Here is a 21,855-nt window from a genome sequence, read left to right on the forward strand (position 1 = left end):
AAATGAGCAAAAACGGGACGGAAAACATAAAATTTTGCAATAATCTTACGCCACCCTTGCACAAAACGACGATAATTTTTCTAATTTCGTAGACAACAGAAGACTGTATTTTGTGTGCACACAATTTCCGCGATTTTGCTATGCATACTTGCATGCTCTCTATGAATTGATTGTGTTTTTAGCGAGGTGACCGCCTTGACCCGCAAGAAAAATAGTCCAATTTCAGCTTTTTGGGCCGATTTAAAATTTTTAAATCGGGAGCGAATAAGTTTCCGGTCGGCTGGTTGCACAAACCGACGGAATCCACTTAAAAACGAGCCCCCAGTTCACCAAAAGGCCAAGAGGTCGGTAAATATGACTCCGTCTTGGCAGCGAAATTCCTGCTCGGGGATGCTTTAATTCCGAATTCATGGATAGTGGGCGGGAAGGCGCTTTTTTCGCGATCAATTGTACAGGCTGGGCGAGTTCGGAAGCTTTAGAACGAACGCGCACTAACTGAAGCGGATTGAATAGGAATTTAGCGCAGGAAACTAGGCCAAAAACATCATGTTTTGCGTCGCGAACTGTACATAATGAGGCCCGTGCTCATTTAGCAAGTGTTTTACTTTCAATTGCGGGCGCGCTGACAAAAGAAAGTGATTCAGTTTGTGGCCAAGGTAGAAAAAAGCGTGGTTAGCGCAGCCCACTCGACGATAAACTAGAGCCAGACACTCAATAGAGAGGTTTAGTGGCAGCTGATTGGGCATTTTGCACTATTTTCCCTAATGCCACTCGTGCATGGCTCACTAGCCTTTGGAATCGATGTCGCCACTTTATCGCTGCTCATGATGCAGAAAAATCTATGCGAAGAGAGTTCACTGCGAACGGTTATTACCGGGCCCTAAAGGGTAATGGAGAGTAAGGAACTTGGTCGCGATGCATTCCTTAACGACTCAATGTGCATGACGCGAATTCTTCCTGGAATAAAATCTTAGCCCGAAGGAAAGTGTCCTTAATTGAAGGGATTAGAGGCAAAACCTCAATATGTTGCAAAACTGACCTAAGTGTTAGCTCGGGTTCTCCACACAGTCAGAAAACTGCTCAAAAACTGTTGGACGTCCAGCAAATAATTTAAACTTTGGAAACACTGGAAATTAAACATGAGAACTGGGATAATTTACAAAAGTTGCTAGATTTCATCCCACCAATCTTCCCCATGAGCCAAAGCCGCAACAATAGAAAACACAATCAACCAAGGGGCGGCTGAAGCTTTGCAAGTTGAAAATGTCGAAAAACAAGATAATAATTACATGGCTTTGTTGTCAGATTACGAGTAAATTTAGTTGTTGTACTGCTAAACATTCATTTCTGTGAAAAAATTGTTCGCTTTGTTTTTTTGTATTTTTTGATAATCTGCTTTAATTCAAAGACAAACCACCCAAGTACTTTTATTAAATGTAATAAAAAACGCATTTACTTCTTGAATGGTAGTTAAGTTTTGGTCCTTAAGCTGAATCGCTCTATGACACAAACTAACTATAAACTAACAATTTTCCACTGCAGGAAAACTTTGACGATTCATTTCTCTAAATAAACCTTTTGTGACTTTTGATGCGGTTTTGCTTCCCACCCCTTCAGTTGCCGATTTTGACGTTTGAGAGTGAAAAAGAAAAAGTTGCACCACACTGATTTGAGAGTCATGCCCTATTAAATTATGTTAAAACAACGGTTATTTTTCAGGCGAGCCAACAGTGCAATGCACGAGAGACCAGATGCGGGTCGAAGTGCCCCTTTTGCCCAACACGAAAAGCGTCTACATCCAGGGGCTGCGCGACTACCCCGACCCCGCCTGCAGGCCCCATACGGACGCCACTGGAAAAATGGCGGTGCTTGAACTGGACCTCAATGACGTTTACCGATGCGCAGTAACACGCGTTGTGAATAAACAAACGGTAAGACCGACGGTTTCTGCGCAGACCTCTAAGCAATGGCAACGTCTGAATTGGAAGATTCTCATCATAATTTGGCAACAGGGCTATTGGCCGATTCAAACCGACTTAGGACCTCACAGGTTTTTTTTCTGTCCCAAATTCCGCCCCAATAAATCAAGCAATTCGTTTTATATTCCACATGATAAATTTGTTTTACTTGGACCCTCGTCAACTGGGGCGCCGCAAAAGCCGCCGCTCCACAGCACAACTACTTCTTTCCTGATTAGTGAATACGTTTGGGAAATTTGCTATTTACAAAGGAAATTAAAGGAAAATATTTCATTTCGCCGGGCCGCATACCGGATCTGTTGTTGTCCGGAAAACCTGCTGGATGCTAATCCGGGTATTTATTTCACCTGACACCGGATGTGCCATATTTTATCAGGAACCGGTCGGTTTTAGGGGGGGCGACACACGATCCCCCATTCGCTTTTGTTGTTGCAGGGCAAGAAAATCTATTATCAGACCCTCGTCGTGGAGCGTATGGAAAACGACACGCGGGACACCCTCAACGTGAAATGTTCCATCAGCAAGGACCACGTGATCGCTCGCAGGCAGGTTTTTCCACCTGGATTCGTTGAACCCACGTAAGTCACGCAAGCTGTCCGAAGCTGTTTGTGTGTGAGGGAATCTTTTCGATGTTTAGCGACTTGGAAACGACCACCAGCTTGATTGGGATGGCGCCGCAGCCCAACATCACTGTTGGCGTGCGCCAATCAGGCAGGCTGGTCACTGGCGAGCTGAATGTTTCGCCTGGCACGCCGCTCCAGATGGAGATTTCCTTGGATTCGGAGTCCACGCCCATCTACGGACTGCTCGTCACTCACATGCAAGTGAGCGACACGAAAGCGCAAGAGGAGACCATCATCTACAACGGGTAGGTAACTCACCCATCTAATGCTAGTTTAAAACGCGCCTCCCTCGAAATAAACACGCAAATGGCTTGGTGCGCCAACTCAACGCACCGGCGCAGTAACTCAGTCAGTTAAAATTCCAGTCTCGGGTCTCGTAGAGCTTTAATCCACTTAATAAATGAGTTATAACTCATCAACTCAGAGAGTGCCCACAACTCAAAAGCGCACTTCAACACAGTGTTAGCCAGGGCTACGTTACGGCAATGGCAAGTCTCCTTTCCTCGGGCTGTGTCTCAGAAATGCTCAAAAATACTCGTTTGGACAGCCACAAGGCGCAGAACAAAACGTTCAACTTCGAAAAACCACAAGCTAAAATTCGATAAATTTTCTTAGACATTTGTATTTATAGCTGCCATCAATCAATCTATGCCAGTAATTTTGAAGGGCTTTTCAGCAATTTTAACAAATTAAGACCCTCTACCGAATTGTTAGGGCTCAGTATTGCTGTTCACATGCGCGTGTTTTGATCGGTTGCATTTCTCACTTCCTTCCGATCGAAGTGACGTATAATTTAAGACATTACTAAAACACTAATAAGAAGGCTCCGCTCATAAAACAATAACCCACAAAGTTTCTGCTCGATCACATAGGACAGACAACAATTTCATGAAAATGCCAAAGTAGTGCCAAACTTACCCAATACTGCATAGCGCCACCTGGAAAGAAAGAAAAAATGTGTTTAGTACAGCAGGAAATCTGTGGAAAACTTACTTGAAATCAGAAATGTAAAAAATGCTTAATCAGAGCTAATGGATTTATAGATTAGAAAACATTCATACCAGCTTTGTGCAAGCTGGCGCCCTATCCTCCATGTTATCACCACGTTTCACGCTGCACTTGATCACACAATGAAAAACTTCATTGAACAGTTCTAGTAGTAGACCATACTAGAGCAGATAGAGGCAATTGAAATTCTGAAATTTTTCAAACCGCTCAAAACTGGCCTGTTTTTGCAGTTATTTCGGTTTGTAGAGCTCGCACAGGTTCACGGAAAAAAGTTAGTGTTGCATGATATTTCGCAATTTGTCTAAAAACCCCTCTTAAAAGTTATTTAAATTCCATATGCGACTTGTAGTTGTAAAACCAGATACTTTTCAAGAAATACACTTTGAGTTTTTGCTTGGTTTCTCCATAAACGTGAAAAGTTACTGTTTCTGGGTAGTTTTTCACATTTTTTGTAAAACCCGCAGTTGGAAGCTGTAAAAATTCCACATGCGACTTGTAGGGGCAAAACGAAACTTTTTTAAGAATACACTTCTGAAGTTTTTCCAAAAACATCAAAGGTTAATGTTTTCACAATTTTTTTTTCAAAATTTATAGTCAAACGTGGTTTGAATTTCATACGCGACTTGCTTCTATGAAACTGGACACTTTCCAAAGAATACACTTATTTGAGTTTTGGCTTGGTTTTTCAAAAAATGTCAAAAGTTAGTGGTTTTAGGTGGTTTTTCGCAATTATTTGAAAAATCGGTATCAGAACTTATTGAAAATGCATACACAGACTGCGGCGAAGAAATTACCCACTTTTCTAAATATGAACATATTTGAGTTTTTCAAAAATGTTAAATTCACTTCAAATCGTTTTTCAGGTTCTTTTTTGTAATAATGTAATTTGCACGGGATCTTAGATGTGAAACTAAACACTTTTCTAGGAATACAGTAATTTCGAATTTTGCTTAGTTTGTGTACAAACGTCGAAAGTTAGTGTTTTTACGTGATTTTTTGCAAATTCCTTCAAAACCCACCAAATCAGTCAATCAATTGCCTACACGCTCCGCAGCAATTCGATTTTGTCGACCAACAATTCAATTTTTACATGCGCGTTTTTGCTGTTCAATGGATCGTTTTCGACCCAAGGAGATTCTTGATGGCCATTTTAGAGAGTTCTGCTAGAATAGAAGCGACGACACCAAAATAACGCCTTAACTCGGGACTAAAATGGGCGCTGATAGATCAATTTGGAGATCAATATCGATCCGATCGTAGTAGTGGCGCGCTGATTCCTGGACAATTGGTCCGCACCCAAAAAGGGAAAAAATATCTGGATAATATCGCCAATTGTGATTAATCGGGTAAGTTGATATAGCCGGTTATTAATGATGGTTTGGGCGATCCGGGCGAAAAAGTTTGCGCCCGATCTGATAAGGCCACGAGCAACTAATGGCTGATAATAAATTGCGGCCGATAATTGAATCGAAAATAAAATGTGTGGGTCACTAAATGCCAGCGAGCAAATTCATCTTTATGTTTATGAGGGCGAGCCCTATCCGGGAAACTACCGCAAAGAGAGCTTTGCAAATTGAATCAATTCCCACATGTAAGAGTGTACGGTTGCGACAAAATAATGCTTTATTGGCTGCGGGGCGAAGCCCGCAGGGAATTTACCCAAAGAAGACGTCCAGAGTTGTTAGGCGGGTTGCTTGCCATGTCGCCTCCACTTTGGAGGTCGCCTAATTGCTCTCCTTCCTCCACTCGGTAATGAGTCGATCCATTAAAAATGAGCGTTCGAACAGGAAAAATTGGGCCGATGTCCGCCAATGTCGCCGTCCATTCTTTTTCCTGCTAATTGAGCGAGACCCGCTCTCGTAGTAAATGATTCCGTTTGTTTTAGATCGTTTCGCTTTTTCCGGTCCGGGGACTTTGTCGATTTTTAATGTGCGCCCCAGAGAAACACAAAAAGATCGTTACTTTCGCTCGGCTTCTCTGCTCTCTATTTCCGATGTACACATAGTCATAGTCAATGTTGATTCGGATTGTTTCTTCTTCAATGGTGTGCACCTTTGCAAGACAGTGGAAATTCGGAACAGAAGGCCGAGGCGGCACGAAATCGATCTCCTCAGGCGCAAGAGTTGATTTATATTTCATTGCAAACTAAGTACTTGATGTGTTTTCCATTCTGATCACTGCCCCGTTTGACGTTGATTTAGTAGCATCAATAAATCTCGCCATTTTTCAACGCGGCCTGATTATCAATCAGCGCGATTTTCGATCTGAACGAACAAACTTTTTTCTTCGTTTAGATGTTCGGCCGATCCGTATCTTTTCGAGAACTTCAACACGGTGGACGGCGACAATCTAGTGGCCAAGTTCAGAGCGTTTAAGTTTCCCGAATCCACATATGTGCAATTCAAGGGAACAGTGAACGTTTGCCTGGACAAATGCAAAGGGGTGAGTAGCATAATTGTATGGTTTTCTGAAGGTTGTTGCGAAACCACAGGCTATAGATATTATTTAATTAAAGCATGGAAATGCGTGTTTTTTTTTGTGAAAAATTGAACAAATTGAGTACATTGACTGTGACAAATTCTATTCATATTCAACTTCCTGCATATATTGGAAACTATGTATATTTATTTATTTATGCCGCAAAGGGAATGATTGCCATGCCATCGATGCAAGCGGCTCGACATAATTAAACAAATTACAATATGCAAACGGCCGTATTATTTCAACCGGTTTAATGTTGGCTGAATCCAACATCTGGCTGGATTATTTAGTTGCGCGGTGCATTTAATTCTGTTGCAATTGTTCCATAATAGTTGAAAATAGACACAAAAAAAAATAATGAATCAACGGTTGCACTTTAAGGGAAGAAGTGTTCTGTTCAAAGACTTTTATTGATTCGAAATCCCGTGTACTACTTTGATACTTTAATACACCCATAAGTTTGACGCTAATGGACGACGCACCACGACAAAGGAGGCTTCATCTTCCAGAACGTCAAAGGACGGTTTATTAAAGTTTAATGGCGTGTGATATGTTGCCGTTGAAGTCGGATCCTCCCCTTAATTAATATGAAATTCTGGCGCAACTTGACAGGTTATTACCGATTTCGATTCCATTTTAGGTAAGCTGTCCCGGACGCAACAGCGTACAACTTGTCATCTTGCCATCCAAAGAGATTCGAGGTGTACGTGTCACGCTTTGCAATACAGAATGGTGCGGATTTTCAAAAAAAATCTTTCCAAAAAGCGAAATATTCGCAAAAAACGTTGTTATAAATTTGGCAACACTGTACGTCCAACAAAAATCGCAAAAAATGGCGAACGTCTAAATGCTGAAAAGGCTCCGTGCGCTGTTGCCGTGTTGTAGTAATATTTGATGTAGATTTTGTGACTCGCGTCTAGCGGTAACCCAGATATTTTTGCAAAAATGTGCATTTAGCGCCGTGCAGTATTTTTGTATAACAAATTGAAGGGGCATATTTAAATAAATTGTATTAAGTTTTTATTTTTTGTATTTAAAACATTTTGCGGTAGTTTAATATGAATAAAGTTTTTTTAAGTACCCAGTAAAAGTAACGACGATTTAAGACAAATAATAAGTGTAGTTATTTAGTTATTTTTTTATGTAGAGTGTGGCTTCTTAAGTTCGCACAGTGTAAAAAACTTCTTATTAATAATTTAACACAGTCATTTTTCAAAAAGGGCTCTGCATGGTTCAATACATAAAATAAAACCATCATATACTTTCTTCTATTGTATACGCGGTATATAAGAAAATATTAATTTTGCTCAAGAATAAAGAACCCTTATTTGCCTAACTAACATACTTGTGGCGTATTTAATAATAAACGTATTTCTCCAAAATAGTAAATAAATTCAAATGCATAATAATTTTTCAGTCACATCTATAGGAAACATGGGTAAATGCTTGACAGAAATGACGGATAAACCCGGAAAATTGACGTCAAATATTTCGACAGCCTTCAACTGACGAACACTCTATACAGGGTGTCCCGTATTCACATGATCAAATTAACTTAAATTTTATTAAGGAAAAACGTCTGACTCGCCAACTATTGATGGCCAAAGTTCTTCAAAAAATTACGGAATTCTTTTCGAGAGAACGCTTGACGAATTGTAATTCTTGCCGTGAATTTAATCCGAGATAAGACTCGTATTTCGATGAAGTTTCCGCGTCCATCCACTTTGGGCAAATGGTAACTTCTTGAGTGTCTTTTTACTTGGTGGAAAAAAATCACTTTAACGCATATTGCATTACATTTTTTTTCATTAAACCACCATGAGAGTAAACACGTACTCAATAATGGCACAATTCTCCATCGAAACGGGATGAGAATCCCATAAACGACCGTTTATCCATAAACCCGAATTACAGAAGATGTTCGATATGCGCGCCCTTTTATTAGTTGCATAGTTTTATACTGCGATTGAAATTGATTTCAGTGCCACTCAAGATTTCTGGATCATTCCGAATTACGTTGGTCTCTTTTTGGATCCTGCGTTCTTATTCTCTTTTGGAATTCTTAACCCAAACAATGAATTGATTCCACCTAGCCAGGAGAAAGTTCTGGTAGTTTTTCGACTAAGACGCTCAAAAATGTTCCACTTGCCCAATGCGGATGAGCGCGGTTGTTTCTTCAAAAATGAGCCTTAGATTGAACAAATCCAGAAAAAGTTTTATAGAAATCCATATCATGCATCGGAAAAAGACAATATTGTTGAAAAACTTTGGCCATTATTAGCAGAGAGCTTTTGACCCAAAGAATGTCGCAGTATCATTTTGATCATATATTTACGGTTGGGCATTCTGTTCTGATGCTCATTAATTGTTTCGTTAATGAGTTTATTATTATCTTGTTGTTGCAATTGCAGGTGGAATGTAGCGACGGTTCGATCGGGTACGGGCGCAGAAAGCGAGCGATTTCGGCCCTGCCGGCCGATCCCAATAAAATCTTCGAGGTGACAATCACGTCCTTCATAAAAGTCAACTACGACGACGACAGCGAAAACTTGGAGGAGCTCGTGAAAAAACAAACCAAGATGTACAACAATAAAAAACTGATCGTGGGCGATCAGCGCACCGACGATGTTCGGTAAGTTTTATTAAGGAAACTTTTTTCCCTTCTAGTCCGGAGGGAACGTGATTGAATTCCCGACGAAAAACTGGCTTAGTTCTGAATGTTTCGTTCTGCAGATTGTACGCGGATGAGAACGGCGAGCCGCGCTTGGTGAGCGAGCTGAAGGAGGACCAAAAATACACCGCCATTCGGGCCGATAGCGCCTCATCATCGCTCTATGTGTGCACGCCGGTCTTAGTGATGTTCGCCCTCATCAAGCATCTTATTCTCGCAATGTAAACCAGCTCTAACAAACGCAATTAAACAAAATTCCGCTAACTAGTTTTTTGCCGAAACGCCATCGAACTGGAGAGATATTGATTGACATTGTCCAAATAATTGAGTTTCATCGAAATCATGTATTTTGTACATATTCGAGTGTTTGTATTTATTTTTGTATATATGTCTGTGATAATAAGTGAAGTGTAACGGGAGTTTTCCACGCAAAACGATCAACAATTCCCCGACCAGCTTACTTTTTTATATACTGTGTTCTCTGTTCATTTAGCCAGTTCTTACTTTTCCACTCTATTGCCCCGATCTTCTCACTTCGTGCGCGGCGTTAGTTTCGCTAAGTAGCTCTATATTTTAATCATTTTTGCACTAATAATGATAAAATTACTAATAAAGCTAGTCGATTTGTTTAATTTTAAAGTAACAATAAAATTCGCAACAACGCATCGTCTCATTGGATTTCACCCCACAATCCCGCACTTTGAGAGCGTTCGCTCGATTAGAGTGGTGTTTGGCTTCATTTACTCACTTTCCCAATCAGGATCGAGCTCTTGGCAAAAAAGTGCAGAATCCCATGCATATTTTAGTTGGCCTTTCCCGTTCCTGAGTGTTTGAGAGAGTTGCGAAGTTTTTTGGCAGCGCAGCGCGCAAGTACGACCAGTTCATCAAGACCACTTTACATTTTTATTACCCACTCGTGTCGAAGTTGGGGACACTTCGAATCTAGACGGTGGACACCGGCGTGCTTATAATTGGCTGGAAAACTTGCGCTTTAAAGGAAACAGTCTTTCGAGCCAGAGCAACTGGACTTTAACTAGGACGCCCATAAAAATCCATAACCACAGTGCGATTTGTCCGGACATTCTGTAACGCATAAATACGGACATTAAAACGCCTACATAATAAAACCGCCATATTTCATCTATTGTAATATAAAAGAGCTTTTATGTCGGGTCCATTATAAAGTTTGGAACCTCCGGGGAAGAGCCGATAAAATATTTATTCTAGAATAACGAGCTAAACCAGGGCTGAGTTTGCTTTGCTTTTCAGCGTTTTACCGCTCTTATCCTAGTTTCAGCACCTGTTACGCACAGATTGGCAACGTCGCCAGGACCAAAGCTGCGAGTGCCCTTAGTTTGGAAATAAATAGCAATAAAGGGCTACATTCCTACCACGTTTGTACGATACACACAGCACAAGTAGATACAAATGGAGCACGAGTTAATTAACTGAATACGAGAAGCTGCTTGATAAGAGTGGATAATAAGGAGATTACCCAGGCACTAGTTTGTTTGGAGCACAAAACACCCATAGTCGAGGTTATGAGAACAGGTTGACATTTCGTCAACAAATATTCTTGAATTTACCGTTTATCCTTGTTTATCTCATTGTCAGTCTGTATAATTCCATGGTTACCGGAGTTTTAAATAATTACGAAGCAACAGGTATTTGCGCAATGTTAATTAGGCAGATTACCTTGAAAAACATTGCTGTCATATTTCTGATATAGTTTTTTGCAAATTTCTCAGTTTTTAATAACAATTAATTTATTTTACTATTTTTTCTGTACTCCTATAACAGCGCCAAAAATTGGCGCCAGGAATGACGCCAATTTTGAATCACCCTGTATACTCCTTCAATCAACGTCCTAAGATTGTCAGTAGGGATATTTAAGCAAAACTTATGAAGATTGAGCGTTTAGAAGAAAGAGTAACTGCTGAAACTGGAAAGTTCTAATATTTTGAAGAAACTTTAAAAACATTACTAATAACTGACATTAAAACAACATTGCCCCAGCAAAGAAACCGAGTTACTGCGCCGGTGCCTCAGGTTGGCGCAGCACTGCGCCAACTCCTAAAAATTCCGAGCTACCCAGGCCTACTTTGGTTTGCTGCTTCCCAAGCCCCCGTTCCGATTAATAATCAACGAGGCCGATTCGTTTGGTGACAAATTCGCAAAACTTTGTTTTGGGATGAACACGGGAAACGTTTCAAGCGCCCAATCGGAAACGGCGGCTTCAGTTCGAACAATTGCGAATTCGGAAAGTGACTTGTTCGCCGAACTTGTCGCCTAATGAGGGCCACGTGAATGGGCCCTTAATCATGTCACATGCACCAACCGAGGCCTAATGGGTTAGTTGCGGAGGTGCGAACATAGGAGACAATTTCATGAGCTTGTCAACGTGGCAAAGGTCGCCATTGGGCCAATTTACCGGTTTTCCAGACGCTAATTTTTCAAATTTACCCTGTTTGGTGGAGTTTCGCCTAATGATGGAAAGCGAAACAAGGCTCAAATGAATGATTAGCCCAGTAAATCTGCCAGGTTGCGATACTCGGCGATCATTAACGACGACACTCATCAAACATTTTCCCACCCTGCCCTCCTCCTCATGGATGTTAAGGAGGCAGTGGAGATGAACAGAGAGCGAATTAATCTCTGATATTTACTAATACGAGAGTGCACCCTTATCGGGTCTACGGGACAGGCCGGAGTCCGCAGTATTACTGACATAATGGATGAATTTAATTGATTTATTAGGGCGCCTGTTCGAAAACCTCCCGCTTACCCAGATTTCAATGTTCTTAGTATTTAATACCGTCTTCGCAGTGTATTGTTTCCAGTCATTAATAGAAACCAGAGCGGGTGTCTTGCATAAAGTTTCTGGATATAAATAGAACAGTCGTGTTCAAATGACATCCAGAAATCCTTTCTGGATGACGCCGATTCAAAAAAGCGACTGGGACAAAAGGAACCGTTTCGTACCTCCAAAATAGAGCGATTGGGACAAGTTGAGCGGCTGAAAATGAGCCGAGATCGCACGAGGCGTCGCGACAGCATCCGACAGGACCTCCGGCCTCCTGAAGGCTGCCGCTATTCCATCGGGATGCAGTTTACGCGGAGAATTTGGTTCGGTTGCGTAGAGTGCGGTTGGAGCGCCTCCCGATCGCCGATCTCATCCCAGACTCTTCTGGCACGCGGACAAACGTGCTGGTTTCAACGTGTTTATTCCTGCACCGACACACTCTGATATGTGCCAGGTAAGACCAGAAAAAAATTTTGTAACCTTCCATTGTTTGTATGTTATATATATGCTTAAATTGAAAAACATACCAAACCTTTGCTTAAAAACACATGCTCACACACAGCAAATGACAACAAATCCTTCAAATCGAATGTGCCCTAATAAAGTTGAACCACACACACGCAAATAGTCTCAAGCTAAACAAAGACATAATCGAAAAGTCAACAAGGGCTTTATGTGTCACACGGTCAACTGACATAAAATTGACATGAGGTTGAAGCTCAGCACGCTAAGAGGCGGGGGCCTCTTGCGCCCCCAAAATGGACCAATGCGTTTATCAACGACAGCAACAGGAATGAGCGAATGAAACAAATGCGGCTATTAAAAGTCGCAGAAAAATGTCTGGCCCCCAACAATTTAAAATTATTAATCGTCATTCATTTATGAGCGAAACTGCCACAAAAGGAAACCAAACAAGGACAAATTGTGGTAGGCTCTCAATATCAAGGGGCGAATTTCCAATGTATGAAGTTCTTGAGGAAAACAGGTTGATGGCGACGGAAGCACTGTCAAATTTTTGACAGATACCCAATGTGGCTTTGAATGGATTAAATCATTAATAATCAACAGCGAAAACTAGCGTCTAAATAATACATTTCTACGTTATTTAGTGACCCGCACGGCTGTTCGGAACTTCGCCCATTTGTACGCCATTCTAATGAGGTTATTAATTAAACACCCCGAACGGGCTGAGCGGCAATGGCCACCAGCCACTGTACATATTTGATTTGGGCCCCAATTCACAATGATTTACAAGTCTAATTGCTCGAACAATGGGAATCAATGGGGCACCATCAAGGAGGCGTCGATTTTAGCGGCTGTCAGACTTTCCGCTCTGTCATTATGACGTGCGGTCCGCAATTATGACAGCCCGCAAGTGGTTCACTGGTTGGGCGCTGTCAAAAAAGGAAAAAAGAGGAAAAACGAAATCCCATTCAATTAAATTTCCTTCGCAAGCAGGCTAAAACAAACATGCCGTCACATAATGGCCTGGCGGGCCCATGAATAATCCAGAGACCCCATTTTGGACTGTACCACTGCAAATATTTGTTGATTCGAATTTCCATTTACATGGAACAAGCCCGATACGTACACGTGCATATTTACTAATCGAATTGAATTATTGCCTGGGGTTGTTATAAGCGAGCATGTCAGGGGGCTTCGCTTCGTTGCTGCACATGTTCAAACTTGATCCGACAAGCGTGTTTGCAACAAATAGAGAAAGTGCCGGTATATGGAAAAGTGCGGCCTTATTAAGAGGTAAAAAAGGCACCCCCACTTGCGCTACGTGACATGAAAGCGAACATTTGCATTTGTGTGGGCCGGAACGCTTCAAATGAGAGCAAAACGAGCCGTTACTACCCAAGTATTAAAGGGAGACTATTTTTGGCGACGGCCCATACATTGCGCCTCACAATCAAATTAAATCGCAAATCGGCCCTTAACTGTATAAATACTGCTCGGGCCCCATAAAGCCTCCACTTTACGAGGCGCGCGATTTCAACTTAAAAATAAGCAGTGAGCGCGCTTCCTCGCACTAATTGGAAACGGAGATTAGGCCATTCTGCCATCTTAATTCGCAGGATTTTGGCCTTTCCAACAGCAACAGGTCCCGAAGTTTTAAAGGAACAATGAAAATTCCCTCCATGTAAGATGTGAGTGTGAGCCTCTGTAATAATGCGCTTAATTGAAACGAGAGGCAGCTCCCTCTATGCGCTCGGGCTCTACTTAACGCGGAATTAAATTGGCGGCCCCCGTGAAAGCCACACGCACAAAATTAGTGTCTAAACATAACGGGGCCTCCACTAAATTAGAGGCACAATTTACCTTCCCGAAATTAAATTCCCGATCGCAGTAAACACCTCCGGCACGGGGCACGGCGCTCCCGTTAATCAGTTCATCAGTGGAAGAAGTACAAGCTAACCGTTATATACCGAATTACAGTGTTTCAAATTTGCCCTAAAAAATTGTTAATTTAACACATAAAAGGAAAATGTAACGGTAGATAGTGTGGCACACACTGCAATATACAGGGTGTTTTCAAATCGATGTCAAATGTGACTGTCAGCAGTGTCAACGCATGGCCTACCTGATTTCCCCACTGTGGGTGTGCGCTAAGCCCAAAGAGACAAAGAATGGGCTGACTTGGAATTGGATTCACGTACTCCATTACATTAAAAATGGAAACGCGGCGGTTTACATTTGGAAATCCGACGTGAGGAAGATAAATTAAAATTGGTGTCTTTGCGCTGGCGGCGCTGTTTTCCATGTGAGCGGCACCGCAAAGGGCACAAATTCATTGAAATTCGCGCGAAGGCGACGCAATTGGCATACCGAAACGATTTGTAATTTAAATCGCCACCTTGATGGTTCTGGCCAGTTTAATAAAGTCGCGCGTTCGGCTTTGCCACGTGGCGCGCGCCATTTGCAACCCACCAGCTCCATCTCTGGTCAAAACCTCACATGCGAAACGGACACAGACAGATTTACATAAGCAAGGGATAAAGTGCGAGGAAGCGCACTGAAACTTACTAGACGAGATTAACCGGGACAAACTCCGGCTTAGCCGTCTAAAACCGCAGGCTTTCAGGTCCTTCTTAATGGTCCTTCGAGTCCGGATACTAAAGGGGGGGCGGATTATTTTCGATAAACGAGCATTTGCGAAAAGGCTTTGCGATTCTGTGGAATGGAAAAATCACACTCTATATACGGTTTCTTCAGTAAATGGGGATTCGGCTCGAAATGTTCATCCCGTTAGGCAAAGCCAACAAATTGAAAATCTGCGCTGTTGCCTTTAGCGATCTTAATCATTAGATTGCACCCCCACAAGTTTGTTTTAAAACAAGTTTATTTGTTTCTGGAGCCCCACATTTGTTCTAAATTCTTCATGGTGTACAGAAATTGTGTTGTTGCGGCTATAGATAAAAATAAATGACAATGTTGGCAAAAATTCCATTATTTTGACGTATTTGTCGAAGACAACCCAGAAATGTCATAATGGTTGGAGGTTGTCAAATGCTTCAAATCAGTTGTCAGCGTGACAGTCAGCAAAAGAAGTTTATTCGCTTCTTAATTCAGCGAAACTAATGGATGCAGTGAATACAGAGCAACATATTTGAAAAATTGCAGTTAGACTCGTTTTTATTTGAAGCTTGTAGGCCTGGGTAACACTGTGTTGAGTTTCTGAGATGTTGCCGCTCTCTGAGTAAAACAGTTTTAATTAATCGTTTATTGAGTTATAACTCATTTAACGATAACCGAGACTGGAAGTTTTCCAAAAAGTCTATTATATGCTTTTGTTTTCTTTAACCCTTTTTGAAAAAACTTAAATTTTTCGAAAAAAAAAACGAGATTTTTGTTTCGATTTTGTTCCTAATTCAAAGGTAAAACGGGTATTCGAAAAAAACGCTAAAGAAGACCAAAATATAAAGACGACGAGTTTGCTTGTAAAATCGATTTCTTAGTTTTTTTTTACATAAAAGACTGTCATTTTGCCAGTATTTAACAGTAAAACGTTAGACAAAGAAAGTTTTTCTGTTTAGAACGAGTTTCGTTTAGAAATATTGATCTGACAGTGAAGAAACCGGAATTAAAAAAAAAATTATTCACAGAGACAAAGGTGACGAGTTTTCGAAATAATTGCGAAATAAATAAATTTTTGAGAAAAAATTATTAGGGTTTTGTACAAAAGTCGAAGCTGCAAAAGGTTCTAGTGAAATCTTCACAAAGCAGTTACGGAGGCGAGTGTTTCGACAAAATTTATTTTATAATTTTTCACAAAAAATACCTAAATATTGTCAGAATTTTAAAGTAAAACTAAAAAAAGCGCTTTTTGCGTAGAAAAAATAGCTTAACAAAAATTTTGCTAAAACTGCAATTTTAAAGAAACTTTAGAAATCTTCAGAGTGGTGAAGGCGTAAATTTTCCAGCTCATTTTTTGTAAACTTTTGCTCTGGTCGTTTTTGCGATAATCTTAATTACTTTCAGTAAAAAAAATTAAAATTATTTGGTTTTTGTGCCAAATTCGAACCTGAAAAGGGTTTTCTAAAATTCGCTGCAAAGCGATGAATGAGGCGAATTTTCTAACAAAATTAATTTTGTATAATGAAATGCTGAAAAGACCTCCTATAATTGAAACGAAAGGAGAAAAGCATCAGAAAATTATGAGTTTTTTGCACTTTCCATTAAAAACGGTATTTGAGAAAACCTTAATGAATTCCTGGAAAAAACGTGAGAAATTTATTTTCGATTTGATCCCGAATTCAAAGCTGAAAAAGTTTTTGAAAATTTCTACAAAGTTATAAAGTTACCTTGTAATTTTTCGAGTAAAAGACTTCCAGATTGTCAGTATTTTTAAGTGAAACTCGACAAAATAGAAGGTTTTTGAGTAGAATGTAAAGAAAGGAAAAAAAGCAGTCAAAACTTAAAAACCACAGTTTTTCAACAAACTCTACAGTCTTCAGAGCGATGGGGGTGACACGTATTCCGTCAAAAAGAATAACTTTCCGAAAATTGTTAAGACACTTTCTCGTTTAAAATATTGCTGCTGCAGGTACTTTCCGATATAAAAGACAACGTCGTATTGCTAATGATATTTTGCATCAATAGAGGATATCCGATTATTCACTAGTACAACTTTTCACAAAAATCGTTGTTGGCGTTCCCTCAATAAAATTTAAAAAAACGGCGGTTTCTCCTAATGCACTCGCAAATTCATTGTCTCTTCTGCAAACAAAATATTTCAATCTTGCAGAAATCCTATACTTTATTCCGTCCGAAAACAATTAGTCAATAACCCAAAGGCCGAAGAATCAGCGATTGGTGAAACGTTTGCTGCTCGCGCTCTTTGTTCCCCGCGCGCGTTCACCCACATTTAGTGCGTGCACGACCATTTTCAAACAGGGCAAACTTCTAAATCACGCAACGCCGCTGAATAACGTTCCTGCGGATCAAATGCGATCGGTTAAGACGGTTCGACGAAGCTTTCCAGCCAATTTGGCAATAATAAAAAGCCAATAGAATTACAGTTAAGCTGCCATCGGGCTTAGTTTCCAACAACTTTCCAGCCAAACTTTATTTCCGATCTTTCACGGATATATTGTTTGGAACTGACATCCTTTGCCGGTAGCTTCCAGTTGCATTACTTGCCTGTTAACTTCCCAAACCTCACTTGGGGACTTAATTACTGCTGTCTGTCGTTTCGGGGCCGCTTAGTTGAAACCGCTAGGAAATTGATTCCATAACAATACAAAACGTCGAACCAGCCCAACTGACAAACGGACAAACAGGAGTCTTTAAAGTTCAACAGCAACGTTGTTTCCCCTGGGTTTTCACGGGCGTGCCGCTTTTTCCTCGCATAATTTATAAAGATTTCCCGGCAGGAAATTTTAATGGCAAAAATAAGCGGAATAACATCGGCGCTGGGTGACTGACTCCGAGAAGTAAACACAAAACGTGTAAAAAATATGTTAAAAAGGGCGACGTTGATGGATTGGCGCTGCTGCCTGTCTGCCTTTGCCCCCCACTCACTTTTATGCCCCCAGAATTCACAAATAAGAATCGCGAACTTCTCTGTGCTCGAACACCAAACGAAGAAGACTTAGGGGCAAATTCATTAACAAGAAATAGGGAAAGTATCGAGAGCTAAAGGAAACGCCAAAGGCAAACAGAAGCGAATCGCATCCGAGAAAACGGGATAAGATTAGCTTTGTAGTTTTCCGGTTGGCAAAGTTACTAAAGGACACAGTTTACTAGATCGATAATCCATCGGCCCTGCTTTTAATCCAGTGAACGCTTATGGACGTGAATCATAACGTCGGTTAATTGAGCGCTATTAAACAAGTGTATTCATAAGTACTCATAATAACAACTAGCATTAATCGAGTTATTGGGGCCGTTAGGCCGCGTCCAGACTAACGAACCGAGCCCCAGCAAGTTCCTTTGATATTTCCATTTAAACATCAACGAAATTATGCCTTAAGAAAAGTTATGGCAACAATTGTTCAAACGAACAAACGCACAGCATGGGAGCGCTGGTTTATGTAAATGAAAATTAGCAAGCACTCCTATCGCGCGAACTGCTTAATGAGATAAAAAAAATTGGGTGTATTTTTACCTAGAGCCTGTATCTCGTAACGGCCGCCTTTTAATTACTTAACTAATCTGATTCGGGCACTCGTTCGCACCGGCCCTGAGAACTCTTTAATCTAATGAGTTCCAAGCACGTGGCCGCAAACGCTTCTATTTTAGCCCTTTCAAATAAGTTGAAAAACAATGCTTAGACGGCGAAGCTGCTGAGAAAAGCAACAGTGTTATCTCAAGGCATAGCGACCAAACGGCAACGCCGCCATGGAAATTTAAAGGTCCAACAATAAACAATTATTATGGCGCCCATGTTCTGACAAAACAATTGCGATAATTGCAAAACTGTCCACGTACGTTTGTCCCGGACAATGACGAGCGGGGAATGCGACATATTGCGCGTCCGTTTTGAATTGTCTGCAGAAAAAAATGCACAAAACCGCCAGGCCAGGATGTGGAAATAATGCGAATGTTTCGCCTCTATTGTGGAACTGATGTTTGATCGGTCCGGGTAATTGTCGCTGGAAAATTATATTTCCGGAATTTTGAGGGCATTAGCCAAACTTTTACTCAATTTGACAGGCTGCAGACGTTTTAGTGGAGGTACCGATTCCTGAACGATGCCCTTAATAGAGAGATTTAATATCGATGATGAATGAGGCAATAGAGCAGTCCGAACAATACGAACAGACGCCGAACATCTGTCCGCTCCATAAACTGCAGCAGGAAAATGATTTTCAAGGCGAAAGTAATGGATCGGCGCGCTTGCATAATGGAAACGGTAAAAACGCACACCGGCCAGACTTGACGGGGAACATTTGCATCGCATGTCAAAACAAGTGCAGGCACACACAAAGGCTCAAACGGCCGAAAAAAGTGGTTGGCAAACATGTAAACCGGTAACGGTTAATTCCCAGAGTAGAAGTTGGCTTATTTATGGCGTTCGTTGCCAGGGGGGAGTTAATTGCTTTTTATTAGGCGCCGGCCTATTCGGCGAAAGTTCAACTCAGTTAGGTTGATATTTCATAATTATCATTGGGGCTAATCTGGGCGCGCAAGCGGAACATCAAGATGAACTATGTGATTCACATGTCGGCAGCCGAGCAGTGATATGGTAAGATGGCGCGCAACGGCCGATAAACGGTTGACATTGACATTCATTTGAAAATTATCCTTCGTTTTGCGCATTTTTCAGCAATAAATACAGAAAACTTCACTCTCAGTTTCTTCAAAGTTTGATTTTCCTGCAGGTCCAAACCGAATTTGGAAAATTAGTCAAAGTGAGACTTGCAACGACTTTCACGATTAATTCACCCGCCGTTCTTGAAAAAATTTTCACGACGAAACCAGACGAGAACAAGGTGCGGTTTTTAGGGCAGTGAATAGAGCAAGTTTTCACTCTATGTTTGTTGAAAGTTTGATTGTCCTGCCGATCCGGACTAAATTTTGAGAATTACTCAAAGTGAGACTTGCAACGATTTTCACAATTAATTTACCGGCCCTTTTTGAAAAAAAATTCTCGACCAAACCAGCCAAGAATAAAGAGCACTTTTTAGGGTAGTGAATAGAGTAAGTTTCACTCTATGTTTCCTGAAGGTTTGATTGTCCTGCCGATCCGGCCCAAATTTTGAGAATTACTCAAAGTGAGACTTGCATCGACTATCACGATTAATTTACCCGACCTTTTTGAAAAAAATTTTCACGACCAAACCGGCCCCGAATAAAGAGCGCTTTTTAGGGCAGTGAATAGAGCAAGTTTTACTCTATGTTTGTGGAAAGTTTGATTGTCCTGCCGATCCGGACCGAATTCGGAGAATTACTCAAAATGAGACTTGCAACGACTTTCACGATTAATTTACGGGCCCTTTTTGAAAAAATTTTCACTACCAAACCAGGCGAGAATGAAGAGCGTCTTTTAGGGCAGGGAATAGAGCAAGCTTCGCTCTATGTTTCGCTTTTTTTTATTGTTCTGCCGAGCCGGACCGAATTTGGAGAATTACTCAAAGTGAGACTTGCAACGAGTTTCACGATTAATTTAACGGCAGTTCTTGAAAAAAATTAAACTAAAAACTTAAAACTAGCGGAGAATAAAGAGCGCTTTTTAGGGCAGTGATAGAGCAAGCTTCGCTGTATTTTTCTTGAAAGTTTGACTCTCCTATCGATCCCGACCGAATTTGGAGACAAAGTGACACTTTAACAACTTCTGCGACCAAATTTTTCGGCCGTTTTCCAAGTTCTTGCAATGAAACCAGTGAAGATTGAAAATCCATTTTCGGCATTTGAAAAGATCAAACTCCACTCTACCTTTCCCCAAAATTTCATTTTTCTACAGCTCCGGACCAAGTTTTCATTATCACTCAAAGTAAGACTTGCCGTGATATTTGTGACTAAATTTGCCCGCGATTTTTCAAAAATTTCCTGCCTGGCTTGGCCCATTTTATTCGCAAGGGATTTGCCGATCTGATCTCGCTCAGAGCAATCTTGGCCCTTTGGTGGGCACCTTTAGAGCCTTCTGGCAACATTGAGCCGGCACCCGGTCGTCGTTTAAAGCTAATTTATCCAGAAACATCCTGGTATAATGGATGGTCCTCGCCCTCAGATAGCATCTAATAGTCCGCAACCTTTGCATAAATATTCGGCACTTTCGTTTTGCGGGCCACTGGGTCTTTGGGGCCGTGAAAATTAAGCGTCTGGGAGCCTCGGCAGCTCTTAATCGCCGGATAGAACTGATAATGTGCGATATTATTGACAATTTCCCTCGGAGGAAACACACTCTGTAGGGGCAACAAGTCGCGGCTTGACGGGACGGAAAACATTTGGAAAAAAAATTATTTAAAATTAGCGCACACCAACCACCCCAATTTGAATGGGGCGTCTTTTGCTCTACGGCTCTCGACAAGTCAAACCTGTCGCAAACAGACAGTTCATTCATTCCAGTATCGCGTCAAAACTAATCCAAAATAAAGCGCTTCAAGGCAATGATGTCGGGAGCAATTACACGGTCGAGAGCCGTTCTGGTTTTCCTTTCTTTGGCTTATTATTCCGCATTCTTTGCGTTTGTTTCGGGTTTGAAGAATTGGGAAATCCTCCCCTAAACTAATCCAGAGGCTTAACAGCTCATCCATTGGCCACAATACATCCCCTCCTTGATAACCTCGGATTACTTCACTTTTCTGTCGAAGGTCAATGGCACGCAGTGCCAACTGTCAACTGCTGAAAGTAATGACATCAAGCAAAGCTAACCTGATTGTTCCTGTTAGGTGATGTCAACCGTCAATAATGCGGGGCCGATTATCAGTATGCCCTCTCGCTTAGCCGAAGTCCGTCACAGGCCTAATTCAACGTGTCCCCCGAGAGACCCGCCGAACATTCAAGTTTAGCAGGTGGCTGTGGAACAGAAAGGTCCGAAAAGGTCGCAAGCTATTAAATAGAACGACGCGAGTGTGATCTGGGTGATAAAGATCGATGGGAGGGGGGACCTGGATGAGCCCGAATCTGCGATAATAATCCATTCGAAATGAAATAACCAAAATTTATTCATGCCCCAAAGATAATTCGCCAATTTGCCAGTTCAACTACCGATGGGGGTGCTGCGAATGCAAAAATCATCAATACATTGGTAATACCTTTCTGGCATCCCATATTTTAACCTTTGTTTTTAAGTCTATAACATAAAACAATACTTACACACTTCTCAATGTGTTTAAAGGA

General features: G+C 41.3%; 2 protein-coding genes and 1 long non-coding RNA gene across 3 annotated transcripts in view; 2 read left to right on the plus strand and 1 right to left on the minus strand.

Annotated features, from left to right (window-relative positions):
• Positions 1 to 9,026, plus strand: part of LOC109534151 — a 24,010-nt gene extending 14,984 nt beyond the window's left edge. The window contains exons 2-7 of the mRNA XM_019899727.2: positions 1,720 to 1,931; positions 2,415 to 2,557; positions 2,617 to 2,847; positions 5,905 to 6,052; positions 8,503 to 8,723; positions 8,825 to 9,026. Of these exons, the coding sequence (XP_019755286.1) occupies positions 1,720 to 1,931; positions 2,415 to 2,557; positions 2,617 to 2,847; positions 5,905 to 6,052; positions 8,503 to 8,723; positions 8,825 to 8,987 (1,118 nt within the window). The 3' untranslated portion in view covers positions 8,988 to 9,026. The remainder of the gene's footprint in view (positions 1 to 1,719; positions 1,932 to 2,414; positions 2,558 to 2,616; positions 2,848 to 5,904; positions 6,053 to 8,502; positions 8,724 to 8,824) is intronic.
• The window catches only part of LOC109534156 (dimethyladenosine transferase 1, mitochondrial), a 179,795-nt gene that overhangs the window by 82,088 nt on the left and 75,852 nt on the right, over positions 1 to 21,855 (plus strand). The window lies entirely within an intron of this gene.
• LOC125504893 overlaps positions 1 to 21,855 on the minus strand; it is an 80,194-nt gene that overhangs the window by 43,500 nt on the left and 14,839 nt on the right. The window contains exon 2 of the long non-coding RNA XR_007281780.1: positions 3,521 to 3,540. This is a non-coding gene — a long non-coding RNA (uncharacterized LOC125504893). The remainder of the gene's footprint in view (positions 1 to 3,520; positions 3,541 to 21,855) is intronic.

This window comes from Dendroctonus ponderosae, unplaced genomic scaffold (genome assembly GCF_020466585.1).
Source record: "Dendroctonus ponderosae isolate FM_Combo_2020 unplaced genomic scaffold, Dpon_F_20191213v2 Dpon_F_20191213_6, whole genome shotgun sequence".
In the NCBI taxonomy this organism is placed as follows: Eukaryota; Metazoa; Arthropoda; class Insecta; order Coleoptera; family Curculionidae; genus Dendroctonus; species Dendroctonus ponderosae.